General features: G+C 47.5%; 1 protein-coding gene across 2 annotated transcripts in view; it reads right to left on the minus strand.

Moving 5' to 3' along the window:
* LOC118938717 (serine/threonine-protein phosphatase 2A 55 kDa regulatory subunit B beta isoform) overlaps positions 1–14,696 on the minus strand; it is a 79,808-nt gene that overhangs the window by 9,433 nt on the left and 55,679 nt on the right. For both annotated transcript variants that reach the window (XM_036943297.2, XM_036943296.2), the window contains exons 2-3: positions 2,179–2,276; positions 1,639–1,804 (exon numbers count right to left, since the gene is read on the minus strand). In XM_036943297.2, the coding sequence (XP_036799192.1) occupies positions 1,639–1,804; positions 2,179–2,276 (264 nt within the window). The remainder of the gene's footprint in view (positions 1–1,638; positions 1,805–2,178; positions 2,277–14,696) is intronic.

The following is a 14,696-nucleotide window of genomic DNA, read 5'->3' on the forward strand; positions in this document are numbered from 1 at the left end:
GCCATCACAGCAGCAAGATTTGTGACCTGTTGCCACGAGAAAAGGGCAACCAGTGAAGAACACACACCATTGTAAATACAACCCATATTTATGCTTATTTATTTTATCTTGTGTCCTTTAACCATTTGTACATTGTTAAAACACTGTATATATACAATATGATATTTGTAATGTCTTTACTGTTTTGAAACCTCTGTATGTGTAATGTTTACTGTTAATTTTTGTTGTTTTTCACTTGATATATTAACTTTATATATTATCTACCTCACTTGCATTGGCAATGTTAACACATGTTTCCCATGCCAATAAAGCCCTTGAATTGAATTGAATTGAATTGAATTGAGAGAGAGAGAGAGAGAGAGAAAAAGTGAGAGCGAGAGACAAAGAGAGCGAGAGAGAGAGAGAGACAAAGAGAGACAAAGAGGTAGATAGAGACAGAGAGAGAGAGACAAAGAGAGACAAAGAGAGACAAAGAGGTAGACAGAGAGAGAGAGAGAGAGAGAGAGTATTAAGCTCCATGCTACAGTGAGTGTGGGAGGTGTGAGCTGCGTCTGGGGTTCAATCTGTCACAGTGATGGACCGGTGCCAGCCTGGATGGTGCTGCCGATGACAGTGTTCATAGAGATGACATAGTGATGTTATAACTGCTGTCATCAGGAGGATCAGATACAAATCTGCAGGTTAATCATTAAAAGCATGACTATTGTCACCATTCATCATAACCTCATGGTTCCTCCAGGCAGACTCTGTACATACTGCACATTGTACATACACTGAGTACAAAACATTAGGAACACCTGCTCTTTCCATGACAGACTGACCAGGTGACTCCAAGTTAAATCTATGATCCCTTATTGATGTCACCTGTTACATACACTTCAATCAGTGTAGATGAAGGAGAGGAGATGGGTTAAAGAAGGATGTTTTAACCTTGAGACCATTGAGACATGGATGGTGTGTGTGTGTCATTCAGAGGGTGAATGGGCAAGACACAATATTTAAGTGCCTATGAACTGGTATGGTAGTAGGTGCCAGGAGCACCAGTTTGAGTGTGTCAAGAACAACAACGCTTCTGGGTTTTTCACACTACGGTTTCTTGTGTGTGTATCAACAATGGTCCACAAAGGACATCCAGACAACCAGACAAAACTGTGGAAAGCATTGGAGTCAACATGGACCAGCATCCCTGTGGAACGCTTTCAACACCTTGTAGAGTCCATGCCCCGACGAACTGAGTCTGTTCTGTCTGTTCTGAGGGTTAAAAAGGAGGGGGAGGGTGCAACTCAATATCAGCAAGGTTTCTTAATGTTTTGTACACTCGCCTCTAGCCTTTCGATATCCAAAGGCTACTTCTATACTATTAGATATGTGTGTGTTCTGTTTGACTGAGCCAAAGCCACCAGCAGAATCCTTGCCGATTGAGAGCTTCACGCATGGATGCAACAGCAGAACACACACACTCACTCACGCACGGACGCACATGTATGAACACACACACAGCAGGGCCACACGACCAGATGGAGCTCCTCTGGCTATAATTCCACTGCTTCTAACTCCTATACACACGCACACACACACACACACACGCACACGCACACACACACGCAAACGCACACACACACACACACACACACTCACCGTTGGTGGAGAGGAGGAAGTAGGCAGCGTTCTGCTGTGGCAGCCATCTGATCTTGTTGATCTTCTCCTCGATCTCCAGACTCTTCAGGTAGTCAAACTCTGGATCATGACTCTGGAACGTACTGTACACATTATACTCCCCTCGCCTCTGGGGCTCGCTTTTAGTCTGGGGGGGGGGGGGGGGGGGGGGGGGGGGGGAAGAGAGAGAGAGAGAAACATTCAGGGTGATTGGAAGGTATGGTACACAATATACTCCCCCTGCCACTGGAGCTGACTCTTAATTTGGGAGGAGAGAGAAGGGCAGAAGAGAGAGGGGGACAGAAACACAGGTTAGGCTGTAGCATTACGGTACTATAGACATTTTATAGTCTCTGGGGAGAGGTAGAAGGGAGAGAGAGGTGGGAGATAGAGATGAAGAGAGGGATAGAGCTATACATTTAGAGAGGGGGAGGACAGAAAGAGAGAGAGAGAGAGAGAGAGAGAGAGAGAGAGAGAGAGAGGGAGAGAAAGAGAGAGAGAGAGAGAGAGAGTGTTTCATACCTCCTGCTCTCTCTGGAAGACCACCACTCTTCCTCCTTTGTCCCCTGTGGCCAGCAGCTCCCCCGAAGGGTTAAACTCCACCGTGGAGATGATGTCAGCTAAAACAAAACACAGAGACACAGGGATAATGTACCACAGGTACAAAGCAATACATGGATAATGTACCACATGGATAATGTACCACAGGCATAATGTACTACAGGGACAAAGCAACACAGGGATAATGTACCACAGGGATAATGAAACATGGATAATGAACCACAGGGATAATGTACCACGGGGATAATGAAACATGGATAATGAACCACAGGGATAATGAAAAACAGGGATAATGTACCACAGGGACAAAGCAACACATGGACAATGTACCACATGGATAATGTACCACGTGGATAATGTACCACATGTATAATATACCACATGGATAATGTACCACGTGGGTAATATACCACATGGATAATGTACCACATGGATAATGTACCACGTGGATAATGTACGACACATACAATGCAACACAGGGATAATGCAACACATGGATACTGTACAACAGGGATAATGTAACACATGGCTAATGTCCAACAAGGATAGTGTATCACAAGGATAATGCCACCCATTAATAATTGACCACAGGGATAATTTAACAGAGGGATAATGTACCACAGGGATAACATAACAGAGGGATAATGTACCACAGTGATAATGCAACAGATGGATGATGTACCACAGGGATAATGTAACACAGATACATTACCGTTCAAAAGTTTGGGGTCACTTAGAAATGTTCTTGTTTTTGGAAGAAAAGCTAATTTTTTGTCCATTAAAATAACATAAAATTTAACAGAAATACAGTGTAGACATTATTAATGTTGTAAATGACTATTGTAACTGGAAACGGTTAATGTTTTATGGAATATCTACATAGCCGTACAGAGGCCCATTATCAGCAACCATCACTCCTGTGTTCCAATGGCACGTTGTGTTAGCTAATTCAGGTTTATCATTTTAAAAGGCTAATTGATCCTTAGAAAACCATTTTGAAATTATGTTAGCACAGCTGAAAACTATTGTTCTGATTAAAGAGGCAATAAAACTGGCCTTCTTCAGACTAGTTGAGTATCTGGAGCATCAGCATTTGTGGGTTTGATTACAAAGGCCTTTCTTCTGAAACTTGTCAGTCTATTCTTGTTCTGAGAAAGGAAGGAGGTGAGAAATTGCCAAGAAACTGAAGATCTCGTACAACGCTGTGTACTAACAGATGCCTCACAAGTCCTCAACTGGCAGCTTCGTTAAATAGTGCGGGTGTTTTACGGGTACTATTTAATGAAGCTACCATTTGAGGACTTGTGAGGCGTCTGTTTCTCAAACTATACACTCGAATGTACTTGTCCTCTTTCTCAGTTGTGCACCGGGGCCTCCCACTCCTCTTTCTATTCTGGTTAGACCCAGTTTGCGCTGTTCTGTGAAGGGAGTAGTACATAGCGTTGTACAAGATCTTCAGTTTCTTGCCAATTTCTCGCATGGAATAGCCTTCATTTCTCAGAACAAGAATAGACTGATGCGATTCAGAAGAAAAGTATTTGTTTCTGGCCATTTTGAGCCTGTAATCGAACCCACAAATGCTGATGCTCCAGATACTCAACTCGTCTAAAAAAGGCCAGTTTTATTGCTTCTTTAATCAGAACAACAGTTTTCAGCTGTGCTAACATAATTGCAAATGGTTTTCTAATGACCAATTAGCCTTTTAAAATGATCAACCTGGATTAGCTAACACAACGTGCCATTGGAACACAGGAGTGATGGTTGCTGATAATGGGCCTATGTAGGTGTTTCCAGCTACAATAGTCATTTACAACATTAAAATGTCTACACTTTATTTCTGATCAATTTGATGTTATTTTAATGGACAAAATAGTTTTTCTTTCAAAAACAAGGACATTTCTAAGTGACCGGTAGTGTATATTTTCACACAGAGATTACAGTAAACAGCACAGAGACACAGAGACAGAGAGACACAGAGACATAGAGACACAGAGACACAGAGACACAGAGACAGAGAGACACAGAGACATAGAGACACAGAGACACAGAGACATAGAGACATAGAGACACAGAGACACAGAGACACAGAGACATAGAGACACAGATACAGAGAGACACAGAGACACAGAGACACAGAGACATAGAGACACAGAGACATAGAGACATAGAGACACAGAGACATAGAGACACAGAGACACAGAGACACAGAGACATGGAGACACAGAGACAGAGAGACACAGAGACATAGAGACATAGAGACATAGAGACACAGAGACACAGAGACACAGAGACATAGAGACACAGAGACATAGAGACACAGAGACAGAGAGACACAGAGACACAGAGACACAGAGACATAGAGACACAGAGACATAGAGACACAGAGACAGAGAGACACAGAGACACAGAGACACAGCGACACAGAGACATAGAGACACAGAGACATAGAGACACAGAGACACAGAGACACAGAGACACAGAGACACAGAGACATAGAGACATAGAGACACAGAGACAGAGAGACACAGAGACACAGAGACATAGAGACACAGAGACACAGAGACAGAGAGACATAGAGACACAGAGACACAGAGACACAGAGACACAGAGACACAGAGACACAGAGACACAGAGACATAGAGACACAGAGACACAGAGACACAGAGACACAGAGACACAGAGACATAGAGACACAGAGACACAGAGACACAGAGACACAGAGACACAGAGACATAGAGACATAGAGACACAGAGACATAGAGACATAGAGACATAGAGACACAGAGACACAGAGACACAGAGACACAGAGACATAGAGACATAGATACATATAGACATAGAGACACAGAGACACAGAGACATAGAGACATAGAGACATATAGACACAGAGACACAGAGACACAGAGACACAGAGACACAGAGACACAGAGACATAGAGACACAGAGACACAGAGACACAGAGACACAGAGACACAGAGACACAGAGACACAGAGACACAGAGACACAGAGACATAGAGACATAGAGACACAGAGACACAGAGACACAGAGACACAGAGACATAGAGACATAGAGACATATAGACACAGAGACACAGAGACACAGAGACATAGAGACACAGAGACACAGAGACACAGAGACACAGAGACATAGAGACATAGAGACACAGAGACATAGAGACACAGAGACACAGAGACACAGAGACATAGAGACATAGAGACATATAGACACAGAGACATAGAGACACAGAGACACAGAGACACAGAGACATAGAGACACAGAGACACAGAGACACAGAGACACAGAGACACAGAGACATAGAGACACAGAGACACAGAGACACAGAGACATAGAGACACAGAGACACAGAGACACAGAGACACAGAGACACAGAGACACAGATACAGAGAGACACAGAGACACAGAGACACAGAGACACAGAGACACAACCGATGAGAACATTTGATACATCTTAAGATATGTTTATCTTGTTGTGAAAACTCATTTTCACCCATTTTCCATTTTCCATAACTTAAATGAAAATTGAAAGCTTCAGCTTGCCTTATAGCTTATAGCTCAACTTCTTTAATGGGCAGAATATCTAGGAAACAAAGGGTTGCCCTGGTGACCCAGATAAAAGGAGGAATATGGGTAAAAGATGTGGGTTAAACAATTGCCTGAAACCGGTCTGAAACTGATTGTGTTATTTCATCTAATTCATCCCAATCATCAGACTAAAATAGTCTGGCAATCAGCCAGGTAATTAACTTAATGATCCTCACACAATCAGTAACTCATCAGTTCAGTAGCAGATTTAAAGCACTCTATGATCACACTATCAATGTGATTAGTTTCCTCTGTGAATTAAGCAGCTCCTTTCCCCCACAGGAGCCACAGTGGGGAAATAGTCCCTAAAGGACCTAGACGTTCTCAAGTTATTAGTACATCAAACCAGACATCTTCCATCCACAGACACATTTTAAGGACACTACTTTACGACAGAATTCAACTGATGCACACAGCCAATTCTATAGACACCAGTCCAGTGCATTTGTCTCCTCAGCCACTGAAAATAGCTAAAACCAATACATCTCTCACATCAAGCATCCAAAACAAGCTTTTCGGGTTTCTAGACTGTAACACAGACAGACCTTTGAGACCCCTCCTCCTCTCCTCCTGAAACACATGCATCTGATCTGCCTGGCTTCAGAAGAGACAACAGCTCTGCATCTGATCTGCCTGGCTTCAGAAGAGACAACAGCTCTGCATCTGATCTGCCTGGCTTCAGAAGAGACAACAGCTCTGCATCTGATCTGCCTGGCTTCAGAAGAGACAACAGCTCTGCATCTGATCTGCCTGGCTTCAGAAGAGACAACAGCTCTGCATCTGATCTGCCTGGCTTCAGAAGAGACAGCAGCTCTGCATCTGATCTGCCTAGCTTCAGAGGAGACAACAGCTCTGCATCTGATCTGCCTGGCTTCAGAAGAGACAACAGCTCTGCATCTGATCTGCCTGGCTTCAGAAGAGACAACAGCTCTGCATCTGATCTGCCTGGCTTCAGAAGAGACAACAGCTCTGCATCTGATCTGCCTGGCTTCAGAAGAGACAACAGCTCTGCATCTGATCTGCCTGGCTTCAGAAGAGACAACAGCTCTGCATCTGATCTGCCTGGCTTCAGAAGAGACAACAGCTCTGCATCTGATCTGCCTGGCTTCAGAAGAGACAACAGCTCTGCATCTGATCTGCCTGGCTTCAGAAGAGACAACAGCTCTGCATCTGATCTGCCTGGCTTCAGAAGAGACAACAGCTCTGCATCTGATCTGCCTGGCTTCAGAAGAGACAGCAGCTCTGCATCTGATCTGCCTGGCTTCAGAAGAGACAACAGCTCTGCATCTGATCTGCCTGGCTTCAGAAGAGACAACAGCTCTGCATCTGATCTGCCTGGCTTCAGAAGAGACAGCAGCTCTGCATCTGATCTGCCTGGCTTCAGAAGAGACAACAGCTCTGCATCTGATCTGCCTGGCTTCAGAAGAGACAACAGCTCTGCATCTGATCTGCCTGGCTTCAGAAGAGACAACAGCTCTGCATCTGATCTGCCTGGCTTCAGAAGAGACAGCAGCTCTGCATCTGATCTGCCTGGCTTCAGAAGAGACAACAGCTCTGCATCTGATCTGCCTGGCTTCAGAAGAGACAACAGCTCTGCATCTGATCTGCCTGGCTTCAGAAGAGACAACAGCTCTGCATCTGATCTGCCTGGCTTCAGAAGAGACAACAGCTCTGCATCTGATCTGCCTGGCTTCAGAAGAGACAACAGCTCTGCATCTGATCTGCCTGGCTTCAGAAGAGACAACAGCTCTGCATCTGATCTGCCTGGCTTCAGAAGAGACAACAGCTCTGCATCTGATCTGCCTGGCTTCAGAAGAGACAGCAGCTCTGCATCTGATCTGCCTGGCTTCAGAAGAGACAACAGCTCTGCATCTGATCTGCCTGGCTTCAGAAGAGACAACAGCTCTGCATCTGATCTGCCTGGCTTCAGAAGAGACAACAGCTCTGCATCTGATCTGCCTGGCTTCAGAAGAGACAACAGCTCTGCATCTGATCTGCCTGGCTTCAGAAGAGACAGCAGCTCTGCATCTGATCTGCCTGGCTTCAGAAGAGACAACAGCTCTGCATCTGATCTGCCTGGCTTCAGAAGAGACAACAGCTCTGCATCTGATCTGCCTGGCTTCAGAAGAGACAACAGCTCTGCATCTGATCTGCCTGGCTTCAGAAGAGACAACAGCTCTGCATCTGATCTGCCTGGCTTCAGAAGAGACAACAGCTCTGCATCTGATCTGCCTGGCTTCAGAAGAGACAACAGCTCTGCATCTGATCTGCCTGGCTTCAGAAGAGACAGCAGCTCTGCATCTGATCTGCCTGGCTTCAGAAGAGACAACAGCTCTGCATCTGATCTGCCTGGCTTCAGAAGAGACAACAGCTCTGCATCTGATCTGCCTGGCTTCAGAGGAGACAACAGCTCTGCATCTGATCTGCCTGGCTTCAGAAGAGACAACAGCTCTGCATCTGATCTGCCTGGCTTCAGAGGAGACAACAGCTCTGCATCTGATCTGCCTGGCTTCAGAAGAGACAACAGCTCTGCGTCTGATCTGCCTGGCTTCAGAAGAGACAACAGCTCTGCATCTGATCTGCCTGGCTTCAGAAGAGACAACAGCTCTGCATCTGATCTGCCTGGCTTCAGAAGAGACAACAGCTCTGCATCTGATCTGCCTGGCTTCAGAAGAGACAACAGCTCTGCATCTGATCTGCCTGGCTTCAGAAGAGACAACAGCTCTGCATCTGATCTGCCTGGCTTCAGAAGAGACAACAGCTCTGCATCTGATCTGCCTGGCTTCAGAAGAGACAACAGCTCTGCATCTGATCTGCCTGGCTTCAGAAGAGACAGCAGCTCTGCATCTGATCTGCCTAGCTTCAGAGGAGACAACAGCTCTGCATCTGATCTGCCTGGCTTCAGAAGAGACAGCAGCTCTGCATCTGATCTGCCTGGCTTCAGAAGAGACAGCAGCTCTGCATCTAAACCACCTAGAGATGGATACGTCTCTCAACATCCAACTGGTTTGTTCCCAACAGCTCTAACGAAACAAATACAAAAACCAAGACTGAGAGGGAAGAGAGAGCTGTAGTTAGCTGTACATGTACACGCCAGAGGAGGCTGGTAGGAGGAGCTATAGGAGGGCGGGCTCATTTTAATGGCTGGATAGAAATAAATGGACACTGGGACCGAGGCTTCCTGCCATCCAGGACCACTATACTGTTTATTGTCTATCCTGTAGCAAAGTCATTTTATCCCTACCTATATGTACATATCGACCTATATGTACATATCGACCTCAATCGACCTCAATTACCTCATACCCCCCTGCACATCAACTCAGTACTGGTACTGCCTGTATATAGCCAAGTTATCATCAACTCAGTACTGGTACTGCCTGTATATAGCCAAGTTATCATCAACTCAGTACTGGTACTGCCTGTATATAGCCAAGTTATCATCAACTCAGTACTGGTACTCCCTGTATATAGCCAAGTTATCATCAACTCAGTACTGGTACTCCCTGTATATAGCCAAGTTATCATCAACTCAGTACTGGTACTGCCTGTATATAGCCAAGTTATCATCAACTCAGTACTGGTACTCCCTGTATATAGCCAAGTTATCATCAACTCAGTACTGGTACTGCCTGTATATAGCCAAGTTATCATCAACTCAGTACTGGTACTCCCTGTATATAGCCAAGTTATCATCAACTCAGTACTGGTACTCCCTGTATATAGCCAAGTTATCATCAACTCAGTACTGGTACTGCCTGTATATAGCCAAGTTATCATTGACTCAGTACTGGTACTGCCTGTATATAGCCAAGTTATCATCAACTCAGTACTGGTACTCCCTGTATATAGCCAAGTTATCATTGATTCAGTACTGGTACTCCCTGTATATAGTCAAATCAAATCAAATCAAATGCATTTGTCACATACACATGGTTAGCAGATGCTAATGCGAGTGTAGCGAAATTGTGCTTGTGCTTCTAGTTCCGACAATGCAGTAATAACCAACGAGTAATCTAACTAACAATTCCAAAACTACTACCTTATACACACAAGTGTAAAGGGATAAAGAATATGTACATAAAGATATATGAATGAGTGATGGTACAGAGCGGCATAGGCAAGATGCAGTAGATGGTATCGAGTACAGTATATACATATGAGATCTCTCATATGACATCCCTCCCCCTCTCCCCTTCACCATCTCTCCCCTCTCCCCTTCACCATCTCTCCCCCTCTCCCCTTCACCATCTCTCCCCTCTCCATCTCTCCCCCTCTCCCCTTCACCATCTCTCCCCTTCACCATCTCTCCCCTCTCCATCTCTCCCCCTCTCCCCTTCACCATCTCTCCCCCTCTCCCCTTCACCATCTCTCCCCTCTCCATCTCTCCCCCTCTCCCCTTCACCATCTCTCCCCCTCTCCCCTTCACCATCTCTCTCCTCTCCCCTTCACCATCTCTCCCCCTCTCCCCTTCACCATCTCTCCCCTCTCCATCTCTCCCCCTCTCCCCTTCACCATCTCTCCCCCTCTCCCCTTCACCATCTCTCCCCCTCTCCTCTCTCTCTCTCTCTCTTTCTCTCTCTCCTCTCTCTCTCTCTCTCTCTCTCCTCTCTCCTCACTCTCTCTCTCTCTTTCTCTCTCTCTTTCTCTCTCTCTCTCCCCTTCACCATCTCTCCCCTCTCCCCTTCACCATCTCTCCCCCTCTCACCTTCACCATCCCCTCTCCATCTCTCCCCTCTCCCCTTCAACATCTCTCCCCTCTCCCCTTCACCATCTCTCCCCCTCTCCCCTTCACCATCTCTCTCTCGTCTGTCTCTCTTTCTCTTTCTCTCCTCTCTCTCTGTCTCTCTCTCTCCTCTCTCTCTCTCCCTCTCTCTCTCTCTCTCTCTCTCCTCTCTCTCCTCTCTCTCTCTCTCCTCTCTCTCTGTCTCTCTCTCTCCTCTCTCTCTCTCCTCTCTCTCTCTCCTCTCTCTCTCTCTCCTCTCTCCTCTCTCTCTCCTCTCTCTCTCCTCTCTCTCTGTTTCTCTCTCTCTCTCCTCTCCTCTCTTTCCTCTCTCTCTCTCTCTTTCCTCTCTCTCTCTCTTCTCTCTCTCTCCTCTCTCTCTCTCTCTCATCTCTCTCTCTCTCTCTCTCCACCCTCTCTCTCCTCTCTCTCCTCTCTCTCTCCTCTCTCTCTCTCCTCTCTCTTTCTCTCCTCTCTCCTCTCTCTCTCCTCTCTCTCTCTCTCTCTCCTCTCTCTCTCCTCTCTCCTCTCTCTCTCTCCTCTCTCTCTCTCTCTCCTCTCTCCTCTCATCATTAACATATTAAGCCAGTGAGGGGTAACAGTTATTGATGGAGTCTTTTTAACGAGTTTACACTCCGACACGTCCTCCTTCAATCATCTCAGTGAATGAACAGAACCACTGAAGCAGAGACCATGTAGACACCAGACAGAATCTTGATGGAGCTCCTCTCAAAATGACCTATCTCAATACAAATTACCTAAAACCGAAGCCTTTCCAATCAGAGAATCACATGATACCATGGTGTACTGTCATTCCTTTGTGTTTCCTCTTGGTCTCTTTATAAAAGATGACTCCAACATATGTGACAACGTCCGCAGGTTTATTGCAGACATTTTGGTCATTTCAGTCTAAAGTAGGACACTACTTTTCACCATGGCCCATAAGGCCAGACGTAGTGCACTATATAAGGAATTGGGTGCCGTTGGGACACAGACAATAAGTGAATAAGGTCTATAAATCCTGTAGTCAGTCAGGTGTGACACAGCCAGGGTCAGAGGTCAGTGAGAGACATCAGACAGATGCACTCTGATGGCAAACATCAATCGCTGGCAATAACGCAGAGACAGCAGTAGCCCCCAGACACAGAGACAGCAGTAGCCCCCAGACACAGAGACAGTACCACCAGTCAGGAAGGGCAGAGATATAATCCTGAGAACACACTAAAGTCTGGGGTCATCAGAGGAGAACGTCGGTAGTGGGGCGACCTAGTAAAATAATCTATGTGTGACTGAACAAACAGAGACTAGGTGAAATTGACACGAACTCCAGCTAAAATAGTCTGCTAAAACAGCCTATTACACCAGCTAAAACATTTGTCGTGTGTCACATCCTGATCTGTTTCACCTGTCTTTGTGCTTGTCTCCACGCCCCTCCAGGTGTCGCCCATCTTCCCAATTATCCCCAGTGTATTATACCTGTGTTCTTTGTTTGTCTGTTGCCAGTTCATTTTGTTTGTCAAGCCCCCTTGGTCTAGTAAAAATAAATGTGTTACTTCAACACTGTCTGCATCTGGGTCTTCCCTGAAAAGTGATAATACGAACTGGCCATGACTGACCCAGCAGACTCAGACCAGCTCCGCAACTCCATCTCCTCCCAAGGAGCCACCATTGGAAGGCACAAGGAGTTGCTTCGTGGTCTTATGGAAGGGTTCCAGACCTTGGCTGAACGCCATGACCGAGTGTTGAACACATTGCTGGAGTTGTTTGTTAGGCAGCCTACCACGACGGTAACCTCCCAGCCCCTCAGTATCCCGGTTGTTAGCAGCGCCACCTCCCCGGCCACCCCGTTTCCCGGGAATCCAGTTTACCTCCCCCGGAACGCTTCAATGGAGAGTCGGGCACCTCTCGGGCGTTTCTCGCTCAGTGTTCCCTCATCATCGAGCTGCTGCCCTCCTCCTTCCCCTCGGACCGCTCTAAGATAGCGCACCTCATCACGCTGATGTCCGGGGGGGCTCTCGCCTGGGCGACCGCAGTATGGGAACAAAAGTGGGCCGTATGCTTCAGTCTGGAGGAGTTCGTGGCAGAGGTAAAGAAAGTTTTAGAGGCTCCATTGTCCGAGAGAGAGACTGCCCGGAAGTTTCTCCAGCTTTGCCAAGACTCTCGCAGTGTGGCAGACTACGCGGTGGATTTCCGCACGTTGGCAGCTGAGAGTGACTGGAACCCGGAAGCTCTGTTCGACATGTTCCTGCACAGAGTATAGGAGGAAGTAAAGGACGAGCTTGCAGCCCGGGAACTACTGACGGATCTCGACTCGCTCATTGCCTTGACCATTCGGATCGTTGGGGTGGACGGTAGTGAAGGAAGGGAAGGAGATTTGATTTCACTCGCCCGCCTAAGGATTCCACCTCGCCTCTGAGGAATCCCGGAAGTCCCAGACAGCTCTGTTGCCAAAAGAACCTGAGGCTATCCGAGTTCCCCAGAGAGTTTCCGAAGTCTCCCGATTCACCTCTTCCCAAGCCAATGCAACTAGGCAGAGCTAGGCTGTCTCCAGCCGAACTGCTACACAGGCTTCACCCTAAGAGTTGCCTGTACTGCGGGACTACATGTAATTTTGTCTCCACCTGTCCACTAATACACCAGCACCGGTAGGAGCGAGTACACTGGTGGGCCAAACAGATAACTTTTCCTATCCCCTTACTCATACCCCTTTTCATAACATTTTGCTGTGGGGGAACCAGTCAAAATCTCTCCGGGTACTCATCAACTCTGGGGCCGATGAGAGGTTTATGGATACTACCCTGGCGTCCGAGCTGGGCATCCCCACTCAGCCACTCTCCATTCTCATGGAGGTTGGACGGGCGCTCTACAGGCCGGTTCACCCACGATACCACCCCCATCAACCTATGTGTGTCGGGGAACCACAGCAAGACGATCCAATTCCTGCTCACTATGTCTCCTCAGGTTCCCGTGGCATTGGGATGCTCTTGGCTCCAGTGACGGGCCACCGGACTCCAGCTCCCCGGTATCATCTCGGGCAGAAGGTATGGCTGTCCACCTGGGATCTGCTCCTCCGGGTGGAGTCCCCCTTATTAACTGGTCTGCTGGTGACATCATGGGCTGGATCCAGTTCTGCCACGCTCATTGCCTGAAGTCAGTGCAGCCTGCCCAGGGATGTCTTCCTGGGGGCTCGGAAGTTGCCCAGGACCTCCAGGAGGTGTTGAGTAAGGCACAGGCCACTTCGCTTCTGCCGCACCGACCCTATGACTGCGGGATTGACCTTCTCCCAGGCACCACGCCGCCCCGGGGACGACTGTACTCTCTGTCGGGTCCGGAGACCAAGGCTATGAAGACCTGCCTTTAGGACTCCCTAGCTGCACGATTCATCTGTCCTTCTGCCTCCCCCAACGGCACAGGGTTCTTTCTGGTGGAGAAGAAGGACAAAACCCTGCACCCGTGCATCGACTACTGGGGCCTCAACGACATCACGTGTGGGTTGAATGCGCCCGCAACACCCTTCCTTGCTCTGCCACTGGGCTCTCGCCCTTTGAGTGTTCCCTAGGTAATCAGCCCCCGCTCTTCCCTGAGCAAGAGGAAGAGGTTGGCATACTTCCGGCCCAGATGTTTGTCGCCTCTGTCGTCATACCTGGAAGAGAGCCTGGACAGCCCTTCTCAAGACCACCTCCAGGTATTGACGACAAGCGGGCCACCGGACTCCAGCTCCCCGGTATCATCTCGGGCAGAAGGTATGGCTGTCCACCTGGGATCTGCTCCTCCGGGTGGAGTCCCGCAAATTTTCCCTCCAGTTTATCGGCCCTTTCCCAACTCCAAGGTCATTAGCCCGTCTGCTGTTCGTCTTCTGTTGCCCCGTACCCTCCGTATACATCCCACTTTCATGTGTCTAGAATCAAACCCATGTCTCACAGCCCTTTGACTACTGTTGACCTGTCGTTTTGCCTGACCCCTGTTCTAGTAATAAACTTTTGTTACTTCAACACTGTCTACATCTGCGTCTTCCCTGAAACGTGATAGTTGTGTAAGAAGCCAACATGGCGTGACTGTGGAGAGCCAGTTACGTAAGTGTGCTGTTTTATTAGGTAGAGAGAGGGTAACTAGCAGCGGAATGCCGTGTCAATGCCTTCTGTTAGACACAT

Source organism: Oncorhynchus mykiss, chromosome 14 (genome assembly GCF_057628025.1).
Source record: "Oncorhynchus mykiss isolate SJ-2025 chromosome 14, ASM5762802v1, whole genome shotgun sequence".
Lineage (NCBI taxonomy): Eukaryota > Metazoa > Chordata > Actinopteri > Salmoniformes > Salmonidae > Oncorhynchus > Oncorhynchus mykiss.